At 39.6% G+C, this 22,662-nt stretch overlaps 1 protein-coding gene across 1 annotated transcript in view; it reads left to right on the forward strand.

Moving 5' to 3' along the window:
* The first annotated feature begins 1,009 nt into the window (after positions 1–1,009).
* dgkaa (diacylglycerol kinase, alpha a) overlaps positions 1,010–22,662 on the forward strand; it is a 37,783-nt gene continuing 16,130 nt past the window's right edge. Inside the window, exons 1-4 of the mRNA XM_054771957.1 lie at positions 1,010–1,232; positions 14,132–14,344; positions 15,955–16,031; positions 20,507–20,636. Coding sequence (XP_054627932.1) covers positions 14,269–14,344; positions 15,955–16,031; positions 20,507–20,636 — 283 coding nt within the window. The 5' untranslated portion in view covers positions 1,010–1,232; positions 14,132–14,268. The remainder of the gene's footprint in view (positions 1,233–14,131; positions 14,345–15,954; positions 16,032–20,506; positions 20,637–22,662) is intronic.

The following is a 22,662-nucleotide window of genomic DNA, read 5'->3' on the forward strand; positions in this document are numbered from 1 at the left end:
CGTAAATTTACGACCTTATTCTTGTGTATTTGTTGTTTTCTTAATATTACGCCTTTTTTCTCCTAAATTGACGACTTTATTTTCAGAAATTTCCAACTTCATTCTAGTGATAAGATGTTCTTCTTGTAAATTTACGACGTTATTCTCGTAATATGACAAGTTTATTGGTGTAAATGTAGGACTTTATTCTCGTAAATGTTCGACTTTATTTTCGTAATATGAGTTTTTTCTCGTAAATTTACGACTTTATTCATTTCAATTCACGACTTTATGTCGGAAATATTTACGAGGGTTTTTTCCGTAAATGTTCGACGTCATTCCCGTAAATTTCCGACTTTATTCTTGTGATATTAGGAATTTTTCAGGTCAATTTCTGACTTCATTCCTGTAATGTCACGAGTTTCTTTGCGTAAATGTTCGACTTTATTCCCGTAATATTCCAAGTTTTTTTGTGTAAATGTGTGACTTTATCTTCGTAAATGTTCCACATTATTTTCATAATAAGTTTTTTCTCCTAAATTGAAGACTTTATTCTTGTCAATTTCCGACTTTATTCTTGTAATATTACGTAAATGTACGACTTTATTCTCGAAATCTCAGATCGTTTTTTTTCTCAATGTGGCCCGCATAGTGCGCCATAATATTCACATTTATATGAATTATGCAATATATATTTTTTATGTTTTGTGTGTGTTTACACGTCAATCATGAATTTTTTTACATTTTGCAGCCATTTTTATGGAATTGCTCACCCGTTTTATTACCAAAACCCCACATTTTTCACGACATTGAGTTGCTGTGTGAACTTTTCGCCAGCCACATTTGGACAAATCCGTCTGCTCTTCTTCTCCAGGGAGTCGGACGTGACGCAGGGATAAAAATAAGTTGTGTGAAATGAAACGAAGCGCACGTCTCTCTCTCTCTCTCTCTCTCTCTCTCTCTCTCTCTCTCTCTCTCTCTCTCTCTCTCTCTCTCCAGAGTGTGTGTGTGCGTGCGTGCGTGCGCGTGTGTGTGTGTCACTCATGCACTTGCAGCAGCGGGCGGTGACGGATGGGGAGGATCCGAGGCGGCGCCTGCTCGCCCGGCCACAAGAGTCACTCTCTCAGCCCGCCTCCGCTTCACTGGCTCCGCGGTTCTCCTGCTCCACCTCCTCCTCCGGGCCGGGAAAGTCGGGCGAACACTTCGGTTTCATGCCCGGCAGGCTCGGCCAGCAGCAGAGCGACGTTACACCGGTAAGAGAAAGAAGATCGTTGCCAGCGCGGCGGCAGCGAACACTCAATGCAGCCTGACTTGCCCACATTCTGCTTGTTATTGGTTGTCTCTCCGCGCTTCCCGGTTGCGTTTGCAAAGCGAGCGTGTTTGCATTGCCTTTGCCAGCAGTCCCGCTGATTAAGTTACATGTGCAGGAACACTTGTGCCGGTCTGGACTATTTACAGGACGGCAGCACTTCACTCACTGGACCAACTGCAAATCTTCATACTCTACAGCTGCTTCTTTTTTATTCCAAAAAAAAGAAAGCCATCGTCATACAATGGCTTTTACCTACTCTCTCAACTGCAGAGATTACCAGGCACTCTTTAGTGGTGCAAGTGCATGTATATGGGAACCGTATACATGCCTGTACATAAAGTACACACTACAGCCTTATCCCGATAGCTAACGCAAATCCACCGAACTACTCCTCCTGTCATCTCCTTATAACGACACCTTCACTGTCCTCGGGTAAATATTTAGCACCTTTTGACTTGGGTAGCATTTTCCCTTTGGACTCCACTGTAAATGTCAGCTTTACAGATGCCACCTACAGTCTGCTCTGCAGATGACACTGTGTTGTACTACAAGTAATGTTAGGTGCATTCTGGTAAAAGTCATGTTGAGTACCTTATATTGTACTAGTAAGTAATGTTGAGTACATAGTATTGTAGTAAAAGTAATGTAGACTACATAGTATTGTAGTAGGAGTCATGTAGAGTACATAGTATTGTAGTAAAGGTAATGTAGACTACATAGTATTGTAGTAGGAGTCATGTAGAGTACATAGTATTGTAGTAAAAGTAATGTAGAGTACATTGTGTTGTAGTAAAAGTCATGTAGACTACATAGTATTGCAGTAAAAGTAATGATGAGTACATATTGTAGTAAAGGTAATGTAGACTACATAGTATTGCAGTAAAAGTAATGATGAGTACATAGTATTGTAGTAAAATGAATGATGAGTACATTGTATTGTAGTAAAAGTAATGTAGAGTACATAGTATTGTAGTAAGAGTCATGTAGACTACATAGTATTGCAGTAAAAGTAATGATGAGTACTTAGTATTGTAGTAAAAGTAATGATGAGTATATAGTATTGTGATGAGTACAAAGTATTGTAGTAAAAGTAATGTAGACTACATAGTATTGCAGTAAAAGTAATGATGAGTACATAGTATTGTAGTAAAATGAATGATGAGTACATAGTATTTTAATAAAAGTAATGATGAGTACATAGTATTGTGGTAACAGTAATGATGAGTAAATTGTACTGTAGTAAATTAATGGCGAGTACATACAGTAGTATTGTAGTAAGAGTAATGATGAGTACATAGTATTGTTGTAATAATTAAAGAGTGCGTTGTAGGAAAAGTAATGACGAGTACATAGTATTGTAGTAAAATGAATGATGAGTACATAGTATTTTAGTAAAAGTAATATTGAGTGCATAGTATTGTAGTAACAGTAATGATGAGTACATAGTATTGTTGTAGTAAGTAATGAGTGCGTTGTAGGAAAAGTAATGTAGAGTACATAGTATTGTAGTAAAATGAATGTAGAGTACATAGTATTTTAATAAAAGTAATATTGAGTGCATAGTACTGTGGTAACAGTAATGATGAGTAAATTGTACTGTAGTAAAAGTAATGTTGAGTACATAGCGCTGTAATAGTAACAACTAGTCCATTGCAGTAAAAGTACCCTTGAGTACATTGTATTGTAGTAGTAAGCAATGATGAGTAAATCTTATTAAAAGTAATGCAGACTACTTCCAGTACGTAGTATTGTAGTAGAAAGTACCGTTGTGTACATAGTAGCGTCATAGAAAGTGTTGAGTACAGTAGGAAGTAGAGTAATGTTGAGAAATGTGTACTACAGGATGAAGTATGGAAGTATATAGACATGGTAGTCAAGTCCAGTATTGGCACCAAAGGAGGCGTTTAGTGGAAGCGCTGCATTTATTTATTCAAGTGCACCCGACGACGAATAGGAGCACAGCGTGTATTAGAGCACATACAGTATACAGTAGATATCGTGTTGCATGTACAGTACAGTATATACTGTACATATACAGTATATGCATATACTGTACTAATTAGAATGTACATGGAATCAGATGGTGGCCGTGATAAAAGCTTGACTGAAGTGTACAGGCAGCGTTTCACATCACATTTCATCATCCCTGACTGTCATACAAGCTTCTACTGTCAAGAAGGAAAGCACGCTTAGCAGCTGCAGTAGTAATAACAATCAGAATAATCATGTAAATGCTAATAATCATTTGATGATTTCCAGCTAGGCCGCGCGGTGGCCGAGTGGTTAGCATGCCACACAGTCAGGAGATCGGGAAGACTTGGGTTGGAATCTCCATCGGGCGTCTTCCAAAAACATGCATGTTAGGCTCATTGGCGACTCTAAATTGTCCATAGGTCTCGCCTGAAGTCAGCTGGGATAGGCTCCAGCATACCCCCGCGAACCAAATGAGGATAAACGGCATCGAAAATGGATGGATGGATGTTTCCAGCTACAATAAAACTCCCCTTCTCTCTTTAACTCATTCAATTCCAGCCATTTTTCACAAGACAAACGCTCATTTTAGGCGATTTTGACTGATCTTTCAAGGCACACAAATTATTATGTTCTATGGCTTTATACACATGCAACATACCGAAAGAAAGATTACACTCCCGTCTGTCCTCAGAAAAAAAAGTTTGTTTCTGCCTTTTTCCGTTCTTTAGTAACCAGCAGTAGAACGTTGGTAAGTTTCAGGAAAATATCAGTTCCAGACTAAAATAAAAAAGGGAGAAAACCAGCTTCTTGTGAAAAGATACATTTCAAGCATAACTCATTTGGACACAAATTTCATGCTTTTGTGACAGCGCAAATATCTAAACAACTATACCAACACAAACAACACGAAAAAGGGCTTGTTTTACATCCAAATTACAATTTATTGACAAATATAACACCAGGAACTATTTACAGTTTTCACGTTTGCAACTGGAACTATGTGTGTGCATGTGTTTGCGTGCGCATGTTGCGTTTGCACGTACGTGTGTGTGTGTGTGCATTAAAATGTCCCCCCAATGCGTAACCTTCTGCGCGCTACACTCCCCCACACTCTTCCACTTCATCTTCCTGTCGTGTGTTTCTTGGCCCGCTCCTGCTCCCTGCCGAGCGCTTATCAAATGCACTTCTGCCAGATAGTAGTCGTTTTTATGGCATTGAAATTGCTCTGAAGCACCATACATCGGTAGGGAGCTGCACCATACATCGGTGGGGCGCCGCACCATACATCGGTGGGGAGCTGCACCATACATCGGTGGGGAGCTGCACCATACATCGGTGGGGAGCTGCACCATACATAGGTGGGGAGCTGCACCATACATCGGTGGGGAGCTGCACCATACATCGGTGGGGAGCTGCACCATCCATCGGTGGGGAGCTGCACCATCCATCGGTGGGGCGCTGCACCATACATCGGTGGGGAGCTGCACCATACATCGGTGGGCGGCTGCACCATACATCGGTGGGGAGCTGCACCATACATCGGTGGGGAGCTGCACCATACATCGGTGGGGAGCTGCACCATACATCGGTGGGGAGCTGCACCATACATCGGTGGGGAGCTGCACCATACATCGGTGGGGCGCTGCACCATACATCGGTGGGGAGCTGCACCATACATCGGTGGGGAGCTGCACCATACATCGGTGGGGAGCTGCACCATACATCGGTGGGGAGCTGCACCATACATAGGTGGGGAGCTGCACCATACATAGGTGGGGAGCTGCACCATACATAGGCGGGGAGCTGCACCATACATCGGTGGGGAGCTGCACCATACATCGGTGGGGAGCTGTATCATCATCACCACCACCACTGTCAGCCTCTCGCGTAAAAAACACAACATACGTTGTCTTAACAAGCTGAATAGTCGATGAGAGTTGCGGTCGCTCACGGCAGGGGGGTGTCCAAAGTGCTGCCCGCAGCACATTGTAGACATGAAATGAAACCAAGAAAAACAGCAAAAATGTGTCAAAAAGGCATGCAGATTGGCCGCACATCAAACGAGGACAAAGACGTGTAACTTCTGCTATTCAGCCTTCACTTCCTCCAGCGGGCCAAAGTCACCAAATGTAACATTACCTCATTAGTGCTCGTGTTCATGAATGCATCATTCAGGTATAACAACAATAATAATGACATTATTCAACTCTATGCAGAGAGAAAGAGAGAGAGTTGTTTCTAATATTTTGGTTGGCTACAGGAGAGGGTCAAAATATTAGACACGGCCGTGCTCCTGGCCTCTGTTACCGTTTGCGCTGCAATATTTTGACATTTAACATTTAGCAACGACGTATCGGTCAAATTTGCATAACTGGCTGTGGCACATTTGCAAAAAGAAATACGAGGAGACGTTTAAAGAACTTGTCTTCTGTGAGTGCTTTCAGACGGGGGAGGGGCCCACAGCAGCACCCACTGCTCGTTGAGAAGAGCGATGTGTGCCTTGTCTGAGTCTTTTGACCGGATTTTTTTTTTCTTTTAAGAGTATCTGGAGGGATCTGATTATTTGGTAATGGCAAGATTGCCTGTTTAAAGTATTTCATGTTTCATTGAAAATACATTTGCATATTTTTGTCAATTTCACATTATTTTATTGTGTTTTTTCTTTTATTATTAGATTTATTCATGTTTTTATTTAATTGTATATACAATTATTTTCTTTTATTTTAATTAAATTTTTTGGGATTGTTTTAGTTTTTTGTAAATTTCACATTATTTTTATTATATTTTCTTTTATTACTATATTTATTCTTTGTGTTTTTTAATTAAATAAAATATAGATTTTTAGTAAATTTCACAATATTTTATAATTTTTCTTTTACTATATTTATTGCTTTATTTGTAGAATTATATTTATTTTTTTATTTTGATTAATTAAAATAGTTTTTAATTTTCTTTTTTAGTAAATTTCATATTTTTTTATTTTGTTATTGTGTTTATATTATATTTTTTTTAGCAAATCGTTTATTTTTACTTTGTATTTACTTTGTATTTCATTTATTTTTTAAATTATATTTATTAATTTTCTTTGATTTTGAGCAATTAAAATAGTTTTTAATTTTTTTGTAAATTTCATATTTTATTATTTTTAAATTATATTTATTATTGTATTCATATATCTGTGTTTCTTTTATTGAAATAAAAATAGCAAATTATGTATTTTTATTATATTTTATATTATAGTTTATTATTTGTATTACATTTAGATAAATTTATTTTTAAATTATTTAGATTTATTAAAGTTTTTAAATTTTTTTATATTTTTATCAATTGCAATATTTATTTATTTTATTATATTTATTATTGTATTTGTATGATATTTATTAATTTTCTTTTATTTTAATGGAATTTTTTGTGGAAATGTCACTATTTTTAAAATTATATTTATTTTATATTACTTGTGTTATTTATTTATTTACTTTTAGTTGAATTAAAATATATAATTTCACATTGTTTTATTTGTATAATTATTATTATATTTTTGAGAGTGCAAAAGCCTTTCACTGGATTTGTCGAGTATCTGTAGGGGTTGTCAACAGTGATCTCTCCTGCTACGTGTTCTTATTCCCCGGCAGACCGGGTGCGTTATGCAATGCGTTAATGTGAACGATAGCGAACAGGTAGCGCCCAAAGTCCACTTTTCCCTCAGGCGTCCCAATACTTTTAGTGCACGTTTTATTTTCCTGCCAAAGACGAGCACTCAGGTTGCATTTCACTTCCTGCTGCACATCGATCCGTGGGCGGGCTGCGCCGAGAGAGACTCGTGCATGCGCTCGCCGCCATAAAAGCAAAGTGTCTCTTCAGCGGCGAGTGTGAACAGGTTGTTTTTTTTTTGTTTTTTTTAATTTGGAATGCTGCAGAAGGCGGCCCCCACGAGAAGCTCTTATGTAAGCCACATCGCAGTCTTGACTGATGGGCGGCTGAACATTCCTCCTCCTCCTGTGTCAGTTTTTTTCTCTCTTTTTCCAAGAAATCTGTGATTCACAGCGCCGTGACTCTTTTGCTGCTTTTGTGTTATTTCAACGCTGCGTTCACTGGCCTGTGGGGAGGTTGTTTTTTTTCCAGTTTTAGCAGCAACGTGCGGAAGCCTGAGGAGCGATCTTGGAAGCGTTCTCCACAAATGTGCTTTGTGAATGTGGGCTGGAAAGGTCCACATAATTGACCGGCTGATACTGGACTTGAAGGATCTTTGTACCCTGCAGTGTTTGCGTAGTACCGCAAAGCACGGGCGTGATGGACGCACATTAAAGCAGCACACACAAAAGCTTCGGCTTGATTATTAGCCGAGTTGCACCGCATAAATACGCAAAAGTGGCTTTTTAAAGCTGTCGTTAAAAGTGATGTTTTTATGAGCGCCAGCCGTGGTAAAAGTCTGTCAGACTGTGTCCTCGTGGACATGATACCACCTCTGACCCGCCTCGTGTGTACACCTACCACTAGATGGTTTTGTTAAAAAAAAAAATTAAAAAATGTCATAACAGGCTTCGCTACACATCTAAAAAAAAAAATAGTTAAAAGCGAACTGTAAAGGCTTCACTACAAATGTAAAAAAAAAAAAAAGACAAATTATACCAAATTTGGCCAGGACTAGCAACCACTTATAAGTTAAAAAAATATTATTATTGTTATGAATAACTAATAAATCTCTACTATGCACACCACTTGACTGAGGACGGCTTAAAAAAAAAAAGAGGCTTCGCTACATATCTAAATAAATAAATAAAGACAAATTGAAGTTTACATTGAATGCTTCATGATACATTTCACAATTCCACATGTCGGAAAGGAGAAGGAAGAAGCAGAGCTTATTGAATCCTACCCCCTCTTTGCTAGTTCATGCGTTCACCTGCTATATTCAAGGTACGCTAATTATTCCGTACAATCAGAACAACAAAGTCCAGGCTGGTACTGGTGGATGGTGGCTCCTGTGTTCGTTTCGTGCTTTTAATTTGATGTTGCTCCTGTCTTAGTTTTACCATCCATCCATCTTCTATGCTGCTTCTATCCTCACTAGGGTCGCGGGGGTATGCTGGAGCCTATCCCAGCTTACTTCGGGTGTAAACCCTGGACTGGTGGCCATATGGACAAACAATTCATACCTATGGACAATTTAGAGGAGATTAGATCTCATGCTAACATGCTAACCACTAGGCCACCGTGCTATAATGTATGTATGTTTTGCTCATATTTCCCCGTGACTAGCTAACGCTGGGCAGCTAATGCTATTTACATCCATTCTCGTCTTCAGTCATTGTCACATTGACACAAGCCCCCAAATAGCTGTCCTCGACTATGCCTGCCGGTAGCTAGCAGCTCGTAACGCAAATTTTAGCTCGCAGTTCAAAGCAAAAAAATCAGCCGAGAGACGGCTCGCATCTAAAAAAACAACAACAACTAAACAAAGCAAAAAAACAGTCACCCACTGCGGCCCCTCAGACTACGGTGTGGGCCGACCGAAAAACAGGATGTGCGCACGTTATTCGCGTGTCAAAAAAAAAAAAGTACCGCTAAAGGAAATTTGCGTCAATAACGCGTGCAAGTGGGGTTTGTTGACCTTTCGTAACTCATTCAATCCCAGCCATTTTTCAAAAGACAACCGCTTCGGTACCAGGCATTTCAGACTATTTTGACTGATCTTTCAAGCCACACAGAATATTGTGTTCAATGGCTCCATAAACACGGACGGAACCTACCAAAAGAAAGATTAGACTCCCATCTTTCATCAGAAAAAACAAGTTCGTTTCTACATTTTTCCATTCTTTCGTAATCAGCAGTAGAACGTAGGAAAGTTTCAGGGAAATTTCAGTTCCTGACTAAAAAAGGGAGAAAACCAGCTTTTTGTGAAAAGAAACATTTCAAGCATAACTTTCACTTTGACACAAACATTTTGCTTTTGTGACAGCTCAAATATATAAACAACTATACCACAACATAACACAAAAAAGGCGTTGTTTTACACCGAAATAACAATTTATTTTCAAATTTAACACCATGAACTATTTACAGTTTCCACATTTGGAACTAAACTGTGTGTGCACGTGTGTGTGTGCGCGTGCATGCGTTAAAATTCTCCTCCACGCTCTCTCCCTTCCTCCTTCCTGTCATGCGTTTGCCGAGCTCTTACCAAACGCACGGCTGCCACCTTGTGGTCGTTTTTATGGCTTAAAATTGCCCTGAGGTGAAAATGCATTGGTGGGGAGTTGAGTCATCACCTCTTTTTGCCTCTCGCGCAAAAAAATGTAACGGACATTTCAATACGTTGCTGGGATGGGGCGTGGGGTTTCTAAAACCGTCTCTGGCGTTGAATGAGACAACTGCCAACAGCCTGAAAGCGCATGTGTGTTGTGCAGCAAAACGCTGCCATGAATGACTTTTTAAAGCAACATACACGCTGGTAAACACTCTTCAAGGCAGTTTTGGGTGCAACCTGGCCGCGCATGTGCACGTGGGTGGTGTTTCTGTACAAAGTGGCATCGCCAACTAGTGGCCCGGCACGCACATTACAGCCTTTCCGCAGCGCTGCGTGGGAACAATGTCGCCCGTACGCAAAGAACGTGGGGGCAAAATAACGCGCTTTTGCTGAGTTTTTGCGCTTGTGACGTTCATGATAAGACAGGAAGCGGTGGTGCGCGCGCGGTTTCGCTGCTAGTTCCCCTCATAGTTAGCTTGCCGCATGTAAAAAAAGTAGCGAGGCAGCGCCGTGACTCACAGCGTCGCATCTGCGTGTTGAATGCCGGGCCCAGCCTCCCGGTTGCTTGAAAGGTCACACGAGGTGGGCGGTGGCGTGGGCGGAGGAGTAGGCGAAGCAACACGGGGAAGACTTCTCGGGCTCTCCCCTTATTTTTTTTTTCTCTCTCTCTTTGTCTTTCCGCTCTGAGCCTCCGCCTCCTCCTCCTCCGTGTTAGTCAGCTGCTAATGGAGGGAAACACGCTCCATAGCAACCCAGCGTGTCCTCCGTCTCGCCGCCCCCGCCGCTATCTGCACACGCTCCGGGTGGGGGGGTGGGGGAGGAAAAAAGTCTATTCAAATAAAAAGTAGCGTTTGAGGGTTGCACAACGGCGGACTTCCTCGTCAAGAGGCGTGGGCGTTTACAGCACGCTCGCACAAACACGGCGTGGAAAAAAAAAAAGAAAGGTCATCCCCGAGTGCACCTTATTGGAAAGAGCTTCTTTTATGGCCGTTTACATGCAACGGTGACATTTTTATGGTGGAAATTATTGGTGGGACGCCAGCCACTTGAGTATGCGACATAGCAGGGACACCACGGCGGACGCTCCGTCCCTTTGCTGCTGATTGGTTAGGCCTTGGCGGAGGTCTGTGCTCCAGTGAGTGCTGTTAAAGTAGAACACACAACAGCAGGCTGTCGTCGTGGAGGTTTTTATATGTAACGTCGTGCTTGGTGAACGTGGGGGGGTGAATATTAAAGACCCGCTTAGACGTAAGACTGCTGTTTGGAAGAACCACTCGTGGCTGCGGCACAAAGCCTGGACCTCAATGTCAAAACAAACACGTGTACTGAGGTATTTATATTTATTTCATTTTTGTATATTATATATTCTTTTTGTATTGTTTTATCCATTATTTGGTTTATTAATAAGATGTAATATAATATATATATGTACATTTATTTGATATATTTTTTATGCTTATATTATGTATATATATAATGTGTGTGTGTGTGTGTATAGAATTATAAAATATATAAAGTAAAGTATATCAAATAAAAAATATACATAAAATAATCCACATAAGAAACTGGCCCCCAGTGTTTCGGGGGCCAAAACAAGACATGTACAGGGATATTTGTATATATTCTAATTGTTTATATGATATATTCTTTTTATTATTATCTAAATGTTACAATCTCGCCTGAAGTCAGCTGGGATAGGCTCCAGTGTACCCCGCAACCCTAATTAGGATAACATGGATGGATATATTTTGTAATGTATGATATATTTTATATAATATCTATTTATGTAAAGTTTTTGCATCGTATTACGTAAGAAATTCCATATAACGTAAAGCGTCAAGTCTGTACAAGTTCAGAAATTCGATTTGAATAGCTCGCGCGACAGAGAGGGAAACATTTTCCATGACTAACAGAGTACACTTGGTGACGCCTTCTGACGCTTCACGCTCTCATTGGCTGATTTTCGGGGCACCGCCTACGCTCTCATCTCATTGGCTGACTTATCCAGCGCGTACGTGAGTTTGTGTGAGAGACAGGCTTCTCCCTTCAACCTCCCTTCCTCGTAGTCGCCCTTAAACTAGTTGATTGTTTTTGTTTTTCAGTTTTATTCATTTACAGTAAACTTATTTATTACCTTATTTTATATTGGAATGTTACTCTACTATGTTTATGCTAACGTTTTCTTATATTTTCCCAACATATTTGGTGGACTTTGAATATTTTCAAGGGCCAAAGGGGTGAGTTTGGGAAGATCTTGGAACGGATTAGGCTATTTACATGTATTTTACGCTTCGTATAACATAAATACCCTATAACGTAAACGTTCTCGGAACGGACTATTTACGTTGTAGGGGCGTCTACTGGATATATAATATGAATTATCTGTATTTTATATTTATTATATGGAATTATATTATATATCATAATAATAATTACATATATTTATTTTATTTTATTATATATAATTATATTTAAGCATATTTTTACATGATTTTCATCCACACGTGGACGCTGATTTTTTTGGCCAGTTTTTTGCCAAACATCATCTTCAGGTGAGCTTTTTGGCGAGGGTCCATATTCTACTTTTTCATCCATCCATCCATTTTCTATACCGCTTCATCCTTCATTAGGGTCGCGGGGGCATGCTGGAGCCTATCCCAGCTGACTTCGGGCGACAGGCGGGGTACACCCTGGACTGGTCGCCAGCCAATCGCGGTAATCTACTTTTTTAAAAATTTTATTTAAAATGATATAAAACATAATGATAATAATAAAGTGTCAGAGGTGCCAATTTAAAAAAAAGTGCTTTTCGTGTGCCCTGTCGTAAGGCAACACATCTTTTTGTGTGTGTAGCTTTAATGCTAATGAGCTGTGTTTAGCACTTTAGCACGTTAGCATTTTATTTATTTTAGCTATGTATGTGATGGTAAAGTGCTAACATTACACTCATTACGCATTTGAACAGCATCATCATCGCTGGATACAAACAAAATGATCCACCTTACGCCTCCCACGTCTGTAGCTGACTGACACTTGGCAGAAATCTGGGATGTATTTTAAGACGTGGTGTGAAGCCTGATTTTTTTTTTTTTTTTTTTTTTTTTACAAAGCTGTCCTCCGTCAAGGGGTGGGCGTAGTAGGCTTAGATTTTTTGGGTATTCACATTGTCAACATTGCAGTACATGAAAAAGATAGTAATTCTAATTATGGGGTGTAAAATGGAGTCAAAGGTCGCCCTCGTGTCAGAAAGGATGAGGATGGAGACCAAGCCAGAATCAGCAGCAGTGAGAAGGTCACTGGCGGTTTTAAGGAGGGCCGTTACATTTTTAGTATGGCGTCCATGCGGAAAAGCGAAACAAGGGCGTTTGAGCGCCTCTTCTCTCCAAAGTAAAGCAAACAAGTGAGGAGATGATAGGTTTTGATCCCATTTGGTGCTCATAAACACATATTACTGTTACATCATTAAAAAGTCACTTGAGCGCTAAATGGGACCTTTAAATCCCCTCTCTCATCATATTAGCAGGTCCGAGTGGTCACGTGATGCGTATTAACAACATTCCTGCAAGCGGCTGAATGAAATATTCATATCCGTTTCACTAAGCCCCTTCAGACGGCGCCGTTGTTCGTTGTTTTGCTGTTTGTCCCACTCCGGGATGCTTTTTCCAGCTCTCAAGTCTGTCAGGAAGTGATTGCACTAAAAGTTACTTGAAGAGGCAGGAGGGAATATTGCGGGAAGAGAGCGATGGTCGTGTTTTCAGATGACCGACTGGCTTTCACGGTTATCGATCCTTTTTCACGCTTCCCCGTCACGTGGCCGTCGATGCTTTTTCCAGGTCCTGCCAGGCAACGCTGCTGACCTTTGGGAGGGACTTAAGCCGAGAGCAAACCTTTTATTTGCGTTTTCTCCGTCAACCCGCCAGCCAAAGCTTTAGTCGTCAACTTCCTGCTCGCCGCCTCCTCGGTGATGAATGACATTTCGCCTTTGTTAGTCTTCCTGCCACTCGGGGATCTCCTCTCTAAATTTGCGTGCCCACGTGAGACCTTGTTTGACGTTTCAGTCTCAAAACACTCTGCTGGTTGGCTGGGGAGTTGGGGGGCGGGGGTCCCCGTTAAAAGTCCTCAGCCGAAAATATCACGCAGTCACGCCAAATGCCTTATTTTATAGGCCAGTGAGTGGAAAATTATTTCTGGCTCATCAACTCCCAAGAGTCCAAAGTTTCACTTTTAGCCTGACATACTTTACTACTACTACTACTTGAATCACAACTCATTACTACTACCAGTGACCATGGAAGTACACAAGGCATCACCTTACAATACCATGGAACCTCCGATTATCTATTCCGCAGCGATGCTCCACAAAATCCCGACTGGGAACAGCTTCGCCCAACCATCCATCCATCCACCCTAAAAGTGTACAGGCAATGTTTTAAGTCCCACTTTAACCTTCTTAACTGTCATGCAAGCTTAGGCCCGGTTTGCATGGATGCTATGATGTGCTGTGATGTGTTAGGCAGCTTATGAAAGATATTGGCTTGCTAGAAGCGGGGGTGTTCCAGAAACATGAAGGGAACTGCCAGAAAGGGTTGCTAATATTGCGGCGGTGCTTCTGCTTGCAGGTTGTAAGAAGTCTTTAACTTTGTTGTCCTCGTTGGCATCGGGAGCAAGCCAACGCGCCCGCCTGCCCGCCCGCCCACCTCGTCTCTCATCTCCGCCGCTTCGTCTCGCCGCCGTCTCTCGGCCGAGCTCTGGCAACATGTCCGCCCCCGCCAGCGCCGAGGTGAAGGAACTCAACCCGGTGGACTTCATCCAGCTCCAGCAGTACATTGAATGTGAGTACAGTAGGTGTTCCACACCTCACCCTCCACTTCCACCCACTCTCCTGCATCACTCTTGATGTCTCATATCTCGTCTGAGAGCACGGAACACCCACAGATGCCTTTTAGTGAAGAACTGGGTCCATTAGGGGGGACTTTGTTAGCGTTGTAGAGGCGAGAGGCTAAAGCGGAAATGGGAAAACTGCAGCCGACAGGTCACATAGCAACTTTTCCAAGTGACTTTTCTTAAACCTTTAAGATGGAAGCTGAAGCAGGCGACCGCAATCTTTTTGTGGCTGCGTGGGGGGAAGAATGACGTTAATTGTCGAATTTGAATACCCGCTAAATACATTTGGCAAACTGGCAATACCGATCCCTCCTGCCACGTCTTCTTCTCCGGCAGACTTGATGTGTTGTCATGTATTTGTGGGAGATTTGCTGATTTGTGCGACGTTTTCCCCAGATGGTAAGAATGCCCGCTTAAATGAAATATTTCATGTTTCTAAATGTCATTTTGTTGTTAGTTTTGCATTATTTTATTCTTTATTCTTTTATTATATGTATTTTATTTGTATTATTATCAAATATGAAATTGCAATATATCTTTTGAATTGTTTTATTTGTTAATAAGTTTCACATTATTTTATATTTTTTATTTTGTTAGTAATATATTTATTATTTATTTTAGTTATTAGTATTATATGAGTTTCTTTTTTAAATTAAAATAGGATATTTTGTATTTTTTTTGTAAATTTTACATTATTCTATTTATTTTCTTTTATTTCAATTAATGAAAATATTTTTTGACTTGTTATATTTTAGTAAATTTTACATTATTTTATATTTCTTTCTTTTATTATTATTTTATATGTATAATTGGTATTATTATTATTATTTTTATTTTAATAATAATGATGCACATTATTTTATTCAAATTGTATTTATTTTATGCATATTATTATTGTTTTATTTTATTTTAATTCATTAAAATGTATTGATTATATTTTTAGTACATTTCACATTATTTTATATTTTTATTATCATTAAAATGTATTTACTTATTATATTTGTTATTTTGATAATAATGATATGATAATACTTTTTTATTTTAAAAATTATTCTGTGCATTCCACATAATTTCCTTGTTTTTTTTATGATAAAATATTTTATAGATTTTTAATTTCCTTTGTAAATTTCACATTTTATTTCTATTATTTATTTATTTAAATATATATTTTAATTATTATAGTTTTTTGTGTAAATTCCACATTTTATCATTATTTTTTATTGTTTATTATTTGTTTACTTATATTTATTTTAAATGTCTAGTTGGTATTATTAGAATATTTTTTAAATAATAAGAAGTAGTTATAATAATAATATTTTTATATTTTAAAAATTGCTTGGTACATTTCACATTATTTATTTATTGAATGTCTATCCAGGACTTTCCTGTCTAAAAAGAATCTTTCACAATAAATGAAGATGACTCAATTAACATATCGTTAGTTTGTAGTCAGATTCGATCAAACTTCCTTCTCTGGTGTACCTTGTCACGTGTTGTCGTCATGTAATCTTCCTGGTACATCTTCCTCCCCCCCCCGTCCTTGTGTGACCTCTTCCAGATTGCAGCCTGAAGGTGAAAGACGTGCTGCGGGAGTTTGATGCAGATGGCCGCCTGGCCCGCCACAGACACGGAGAGGTGAGCGGACGGGAATGGGATGTCCTCCTTATCCAGTCTGGAAAGTACAGCTCTGAAAGTGTGATGTTTTCTCAATGTGGGCACGTTAAGAGCATCCTGATTCAAAGCCATGGGTGTTGTGGCCTGCGAGAGGAGGCTGGGAATGGAAATGACATCCTCAGGCTGACCTACGCAGCGAGGCCTTTTATCAAGTTTTCTTCCTCTGCACGTCAGACACGCCGACTCATCAATGAAGGAAGCCAATGCCGTGTTTTCCGAATGTTGCTTGTCTTTCATTGTTGGTCAAAATCTGACCAAATATTTTGGCAAGGCAGACTTCGCCGACATGCCCCGCCCACGCGGTTTGATGAAAGCTAAATTCCTTCATAATCCATCTTCGCTAATCTGTCTAGTATCCCTGGATCAATTTTGGTAGCAATCCACACAATTTTCTATGACGAGTAGGTTTTTGCAACACGCCTAGAAAATGGCATAAAAATTCCCAGAAAACAGCCACGTGAAACCAAGATGGCCGACTTGCTGTCCGTTTGACAGCATGGTTTCTTGAGAGTTTTTGGTGCACCTACTCATGAAAGACGTGCCCACTGAATTTCACCGTGCTATGCCAAACTGGCTTCAGGGGTTGAGTTTTTTAAAATGTAGAACTGCAAAAATAAGTCGTACAAGTAGGAACTTACAGCAGTCGAGGTTGTGGAGGTTATTTTACCTTTGAGTACCACATTTGTGATGGAATTGGGTTTGATTCCCTCTCCCTCTCCCTCTCCCGGCCCGCAATGAGCCCAGGAGAATGTCATGGCTAACTCCTTTGCTAACCAAAACAGCAGCACCCACCGAGTCACTCAGAGGAATGAACGTGGTGTCTTAATGCACGCTGTAAACAAGCTCCCTGCGTAGTTTACACACAAAAATATGGACTGCAAGACGAGAGAGCAACTTCTGAAATTGTTGTTCAACTTTTGGACTGCGTTTCTGTTCATTTATGGTTGAATTCTGCTCTACTTCTGAAGGATAACGGGAAACCAGGGGTGTCAAAAGTGCTTATTTTAACAATTATTTTACAAGAACAAAGTCAAAATACGAGGAGAAACAAGTTGTAATCTAAGGAGAACAATAATGGCTAAATAATGGAGGAAAAATAATGTCATTTTAGTAGCACAGAGTTGAAATAACAAAGAAAATATGTTTTTTTAAATTATGAGAAACAGTATAAAATATAGTTCTACAGTATAAAAGTATGGGAATAAAGTCGCAATTACGGGAAAAAAATGTTCAAGAAGAAAGTTGAAACAGCTGGAAAAAAAAACACATCAGAAATGAGAAAAAAACAGCTTTAATTTTACGAAAATAAAGTCAAAATATTACGAGGAAAAGGTCGTATTCTAACTAGAAAAAAAGTCAAAATTTTACGAGAATAAACTCTGAATATTATGAGGGAAAATCATGTCATTTTAGTAGGAAAGAGTTTAAATAATAAAGAAACTATAATATTATGAGACAAATTAGGTTGGGGAAAAGTTAGAATATTATGGGAATAAAGTCAAAATAGCACGGCAATAAAGTCATAATATTGTTAGAGAACAAATTACAAGAAGAAGGTTTAAATAATTGGAAAATTTAAAAAAAAGCAGCAAAAATGTGAAAAAACACAGCTGTAATTTCACAAGAGGAAAAAGTTGTATTCTAATGAGATTTTTTTTTAGGACAACAGAATGCTAATATTATGAGGAAAAACAATGTTATTTTGGTTGCACAGAGTTGAAATATTAAAGAAAAAATATGTATTTTTTTTTTAAAGTTGTAACATTATGAGAAGCCAAAAAAAGTTTTTCTTAAATTAGGTTGGGGGGAAAGTTATAATATGGAAATAATGTCAAAATATTGTGGGAATAAAATCATAATTACGAGGGGAAAAATGACAAGAACAAGGTTTAAATAATTGGAAAAAAAAACCTGCAAAAATGACAATAAAGTCTAAATATTAAGAGAAAAAAAAAGTTGTATTTTAACAAGAGAAAAAGTGACAATTTTATGAGAATAAACTCATAGGCTTAAAATATTAAGGCTTAAAATATTATGAGGAAAAATAACATCACTTTTGTAGCATAGAGCAGAAATATTAGAGGAGAAATACCTTATTTTAAAAAAAAAAAAAAAAAGGTGTAATAACAAAAAACAAACAGACAGAACAACAAATACAGTTGTCATTTTTGGAAAGTTAGTTTGAGGAATATGTTAGAATATTATGGCAATAAAGTCATAATTATAAGAAAAAACATGACAAGAAGAAGGTTTAAATAGTTAGGAAAAAAAACAGAGAATGAACTTGCAATATTATGAGGTGAAATAATGTCATTTTAGTAGTATAGAGTTGGAATATTCCAGGAAAATACGTTTTATTTTGAAGGTCATAATATTATGACAAACAAAACAATGAATAAAGTTGTCATTTTTGGTAAATTCATTTGGGGAATAAGTTCTACTATGCTAATGCGTTTTTTTCACCCATATATCACAAACCTGAGATGCACTTTTACAAAACGTCAAAGTGGCAAAGTTGCGTCATTTAAATTTTTCACCCCTGGATACCCCTGCTGTACACGCAAAAAAGGTACAAACATAATTTCGCATCATGTTGCAAACGCAGCAAGATAATGTGGTTAGAAAGTAGCCCACTGATGTAGTCCCGTTTGTTTCTGTTGTTTTGCTATTGTTGTCGCAATTGTTGTTGCTGCTGTTGTCCTTGTCTCTCTCTGTATTGTCCCCCCCTTGGCCCCACACTTCTCTTCTTCTCTATCCCCTCCTGCTCCTGTCCAGCGGCGCCACATTTGCATAACAACAAAACATCAAAGTCAAATAAATTCTGTGTAACGGGAAGAGTATCTCACACTTTTCCCTGGCAGAGCAAATCTGTTGAGCACGAAAGGGCATTTAGATCAACAATACTACTGCTAAAGAAACTAGCTCACCAGCTAAAAGCGGACATAGCGCCCCCTATATGTTAGCAGAAGCATACGTTCTTTGACCAATAGTTGGTCCCCGTTGTGCGAGTGTAAAATATGGCACACAGCACAAGCGGTCCAGTAAGATGTCCTGGTGGAGCTGCGAAGACTGAATTATTTATTAGTGGGGCAGCTCTGCGGGGCATCGGCATCAACAAGAAATGGGTTTGTGGTTCAGCGGCATCGAGGGACTGGCGCCGAAGCCCTCCAGCCTCCAATCATAAGGCAGTCATCCCGGGCCAGGCTGGCTTCAGCTGTCTCCCTTTGCCTTCAAATAGGCGCCGAAATGGCGACGGAGGACTTCAGCACCTCCTTCTGGCTGCTGTGTGTACACGTGTGGCGTGTGGCGTTGCGAGGAAGAAACAGGCGCTTGCTTCCGTTACATAGTTCCGCAACTTTCATCGAGGCAGATGGCCGCCCACGCTATGTTGTTCATGCTGAAGGGATTTTTTTTCTTTCTGTCAGAAGGGAGTTTCCCCTTGCGGCTTTTGTGTGCTGTGGAACCGCTAAAGCTAAATAATTTGTTCCAAAAAGCGTAGAGGATGCTAACATAGCTGCAGTTTTATCGGAACCTGACAACATGCTGTAGCATGAAAAAAAAGAGGACATTTTGTGCCTCTTTAACTCATTCAATCCCAGCCATTTTTCAAAAGACAACCTCTTCAGTATTGGGCATTTTAGACGATTTTGAGTGATATTTCAAGGCACAAAAGAATATTGTGTTCTATGGCTGCATGCTGTAAACATGGAACCCACCAAAAGAAAGAGTAGACACCAGTCTTTCATCAGAAAAAAAGAGTTTGTTTCTACCTTTTTCTGTTCTTTAGTAATCAGCAGTAGAACATTGGTAAGTTTCAGGAAAATACCAGTTCCCGACTAAAAAAGGGAGAAAACCAGCTTTTTTTTAAATCTAAACAACTATACCACAACATAAACAACAAAAAAAGACGATGTTTTACATCAAAGTAACAATTTATTTACAAATATAACACCGTGAACTATTTACAACCTTCACCTTTGGAACCGAACTGTGTGTGAGCATGTGTGTGCACGCGTGTGCGCGCGCTTGTGCGTGTGTTAAAGTTTCCCTAACCTTCTGCACGCAGCACTCCTCCACGCTCTCTCACTTCCTCCTTCCTGCCATGTGTGTTTTTTCCGTCCACATGATCTCGGCCGAGCTCTTATCAAATGCACTTCTGCCACCTGTGGACGTTTTTACGGCTTAAAAGTGCTCTGAAGTGAAATCTATTAGTGGGCCGTTGCACCCTCACCTTTTTTTTTTTGCCTCTCACTCAAAAAAACGTAAAAAAATAAATACGCTGTTGGGATCGGGCGTTCGGGTTTATAAAAACGTACAGTTTCACAACGTCTTTGGTATTGAATAAGTTAAAGAACAAATGAGGTGACTTGAATGTGTCGAGTGTAGTTTTCCTTGCTACTCGAGGTCCTTAAACACCACACGTCTCATTCTTGCAGTGCATCAACGAGGAGGGCTTTCGTCTCTTCCTCAAGACTTACTTGGAAGTCGACGACTTCCCGGCAGATCTGTGCCAGCGGCTCTTTCGCTCTTTCCAGAACTCGGAACCCGCCCAGCTCGACTGCGCCAGTGAGAACACACACACACACACACACACACACACTCCTACGTGTTGACACAGCACTTGAGACAGATGGCCGCCACACACACACACACACACACACACACACACACACACACACATACTGAGTTGTCTACACAAGCCTGGATTTTTATTTTAGGAAAAAACTGACAAACCCCTCCCGTGCCGAAAGAAAGTCCTGATGTGTCGGCTCAAACAAACAGAAGGAGGGTGAGGTCAACAGGCCATTGTCATCCTGTCATCTCACCGCTACCCCTAAATAAGAAAAACTAAAACCCCAAACAAAACCAAAACCAAAACCGAAAACAGGTCACACCAGGACAAACAAGAACTAAAAACTAAGGGAAGGAAACCCCAGGCTACTGCTCAGCATCAACATTATGGGAACAAAGTCATGATGTGATGGGAATAAAGTCAACATTTTATGAGAATAAAAAGTCGTAATATGGGAATAAACTCATATTATGGGAATAAGTCTGAATTTTATGGGAATAAAGTCATAATTTTATGGGAATAATGTCATAATAAGGGACTAAAGTCATAATATTATGGGCATAAAGTCATAATTACGAGGAAAAAATACAAGAAGAAGGTTTAAATAATTGGAACATTGAAAACAAAATAAAGTCAAAATATTAAGAGAAAAAGTCGCAATTTTATGAGAATAAACTCAGCATATTATGAAGAAAAATAATGTCATTTTAGTAGCATAGAGTTGAAATTTTTTTTTTAAGTCGTAGTATTGTAAGAGACAAAACAATGAATAAAGTTGTCATTTTTGGAAAATTAGGTTGGGGAATAAGTTCTAATGTTGTGGGAATAAAGTCAGAATATTACAAGAATTATTTAAGAAGAAAATTAAAATACTTGGAAATTTTTAAAAATAAAAACAGCAAAAATGGGAAGAAATGAGCAAAGACTGAAGGCCACATTCATGTTTTTTTCACCTGTATCACAAAGCTGAGATGCATTTTTACAAGATATCAAATAGAGACAAGATATCAGTTGCATCCTTTCATTTTTCACTATGTGGCCTTTGGACACCCCTGCTGTCCGCGCAAAAACCGCAACCAGGACAGATGCTCACACCAGGACAAACAAAAACTAAAAACTAAGCGCAGGAAAACCCCGGCTTGCTGCTCAGCATCATGCCGGCGGCCAGAAAGAAGCATCTGAGCGGCCCTGGAGCGTGACGAGGTGGGAACGAGCCTGCAGCGGAGAGAGCAGAGACCCAGCAAAGCGCACCTGCCCACATCTACAGTATATACTCCAGCTAGGGCGGGGCCAATCAGCTACCTGCCATCGTGCTGTCCTCCCAGCACGTGACTGTGTTCTGCTAGACCGCCAGCGAACCAATAAAGACAACTCCGTACACAAGGCTTAGTTTTCTAGCTTCAGTGAGGCTTTCTTTGCCGTGCATGTATGCGTGCGGCGACTGTAACATACAAAAAAATGCAATGACTATCTAGAAATGTACATTTGATATGCTAAACACATGTAGCGAGCTAAAACACAGGGATACATCGCTAACAGCTACATCACGCCCTCAAGTTCACAAACACATTCAAATAATGAGTCAGGAACATTCGAGATCGATATCTGAAGTACTTTGTACACACAGATACTCACAGAGACGAAAGTTTCCCAAGGCTCAAACGTTTTCGAGCAAACACAGCTTGTTTATGAGCTTTTTCTAACTTGCCGTCTGCCGTTGCTAGCTTGTGCTTCACAGAGAGGGGAAACACCTCAAAGATTGTCTACTAGCGAGAGGAGCACTCACTCTTGCGGTCCAAAGACGTTCTTTTTGGAGAAGATGTCTCACTTTCAACTTTTTAACGATGGCTTTTTAGCCATTTTTACTATAGTACATCTTAAACATGTTTATTTACCAGCTATGAACCCGTTTACACATTTTAAATCAACTCAGAAATCACATGAAACCACAGTCTTTGACCCAAAGACGTGACACCCATTTATTGAAAAAAATGCTCAGTATGAATGCAGTGTCTGTAT

This window comes from Dunckerocampus dactyliophorus, chromosome 1 (assembly GCF_027744805.1).
Source record: "Dunckerocampus dactyliophorus isolate RoL2022-P2 chromosome 1, RoL_Ddac_1.1, whole genome shotgun sequence".
NCBI lineage: Eukaryota > Metazoa > Chordata > Actinopteri > Syngnathiformes > Syngnathidae > Dunckerocampus > Dunckerocampus dactyliophorus.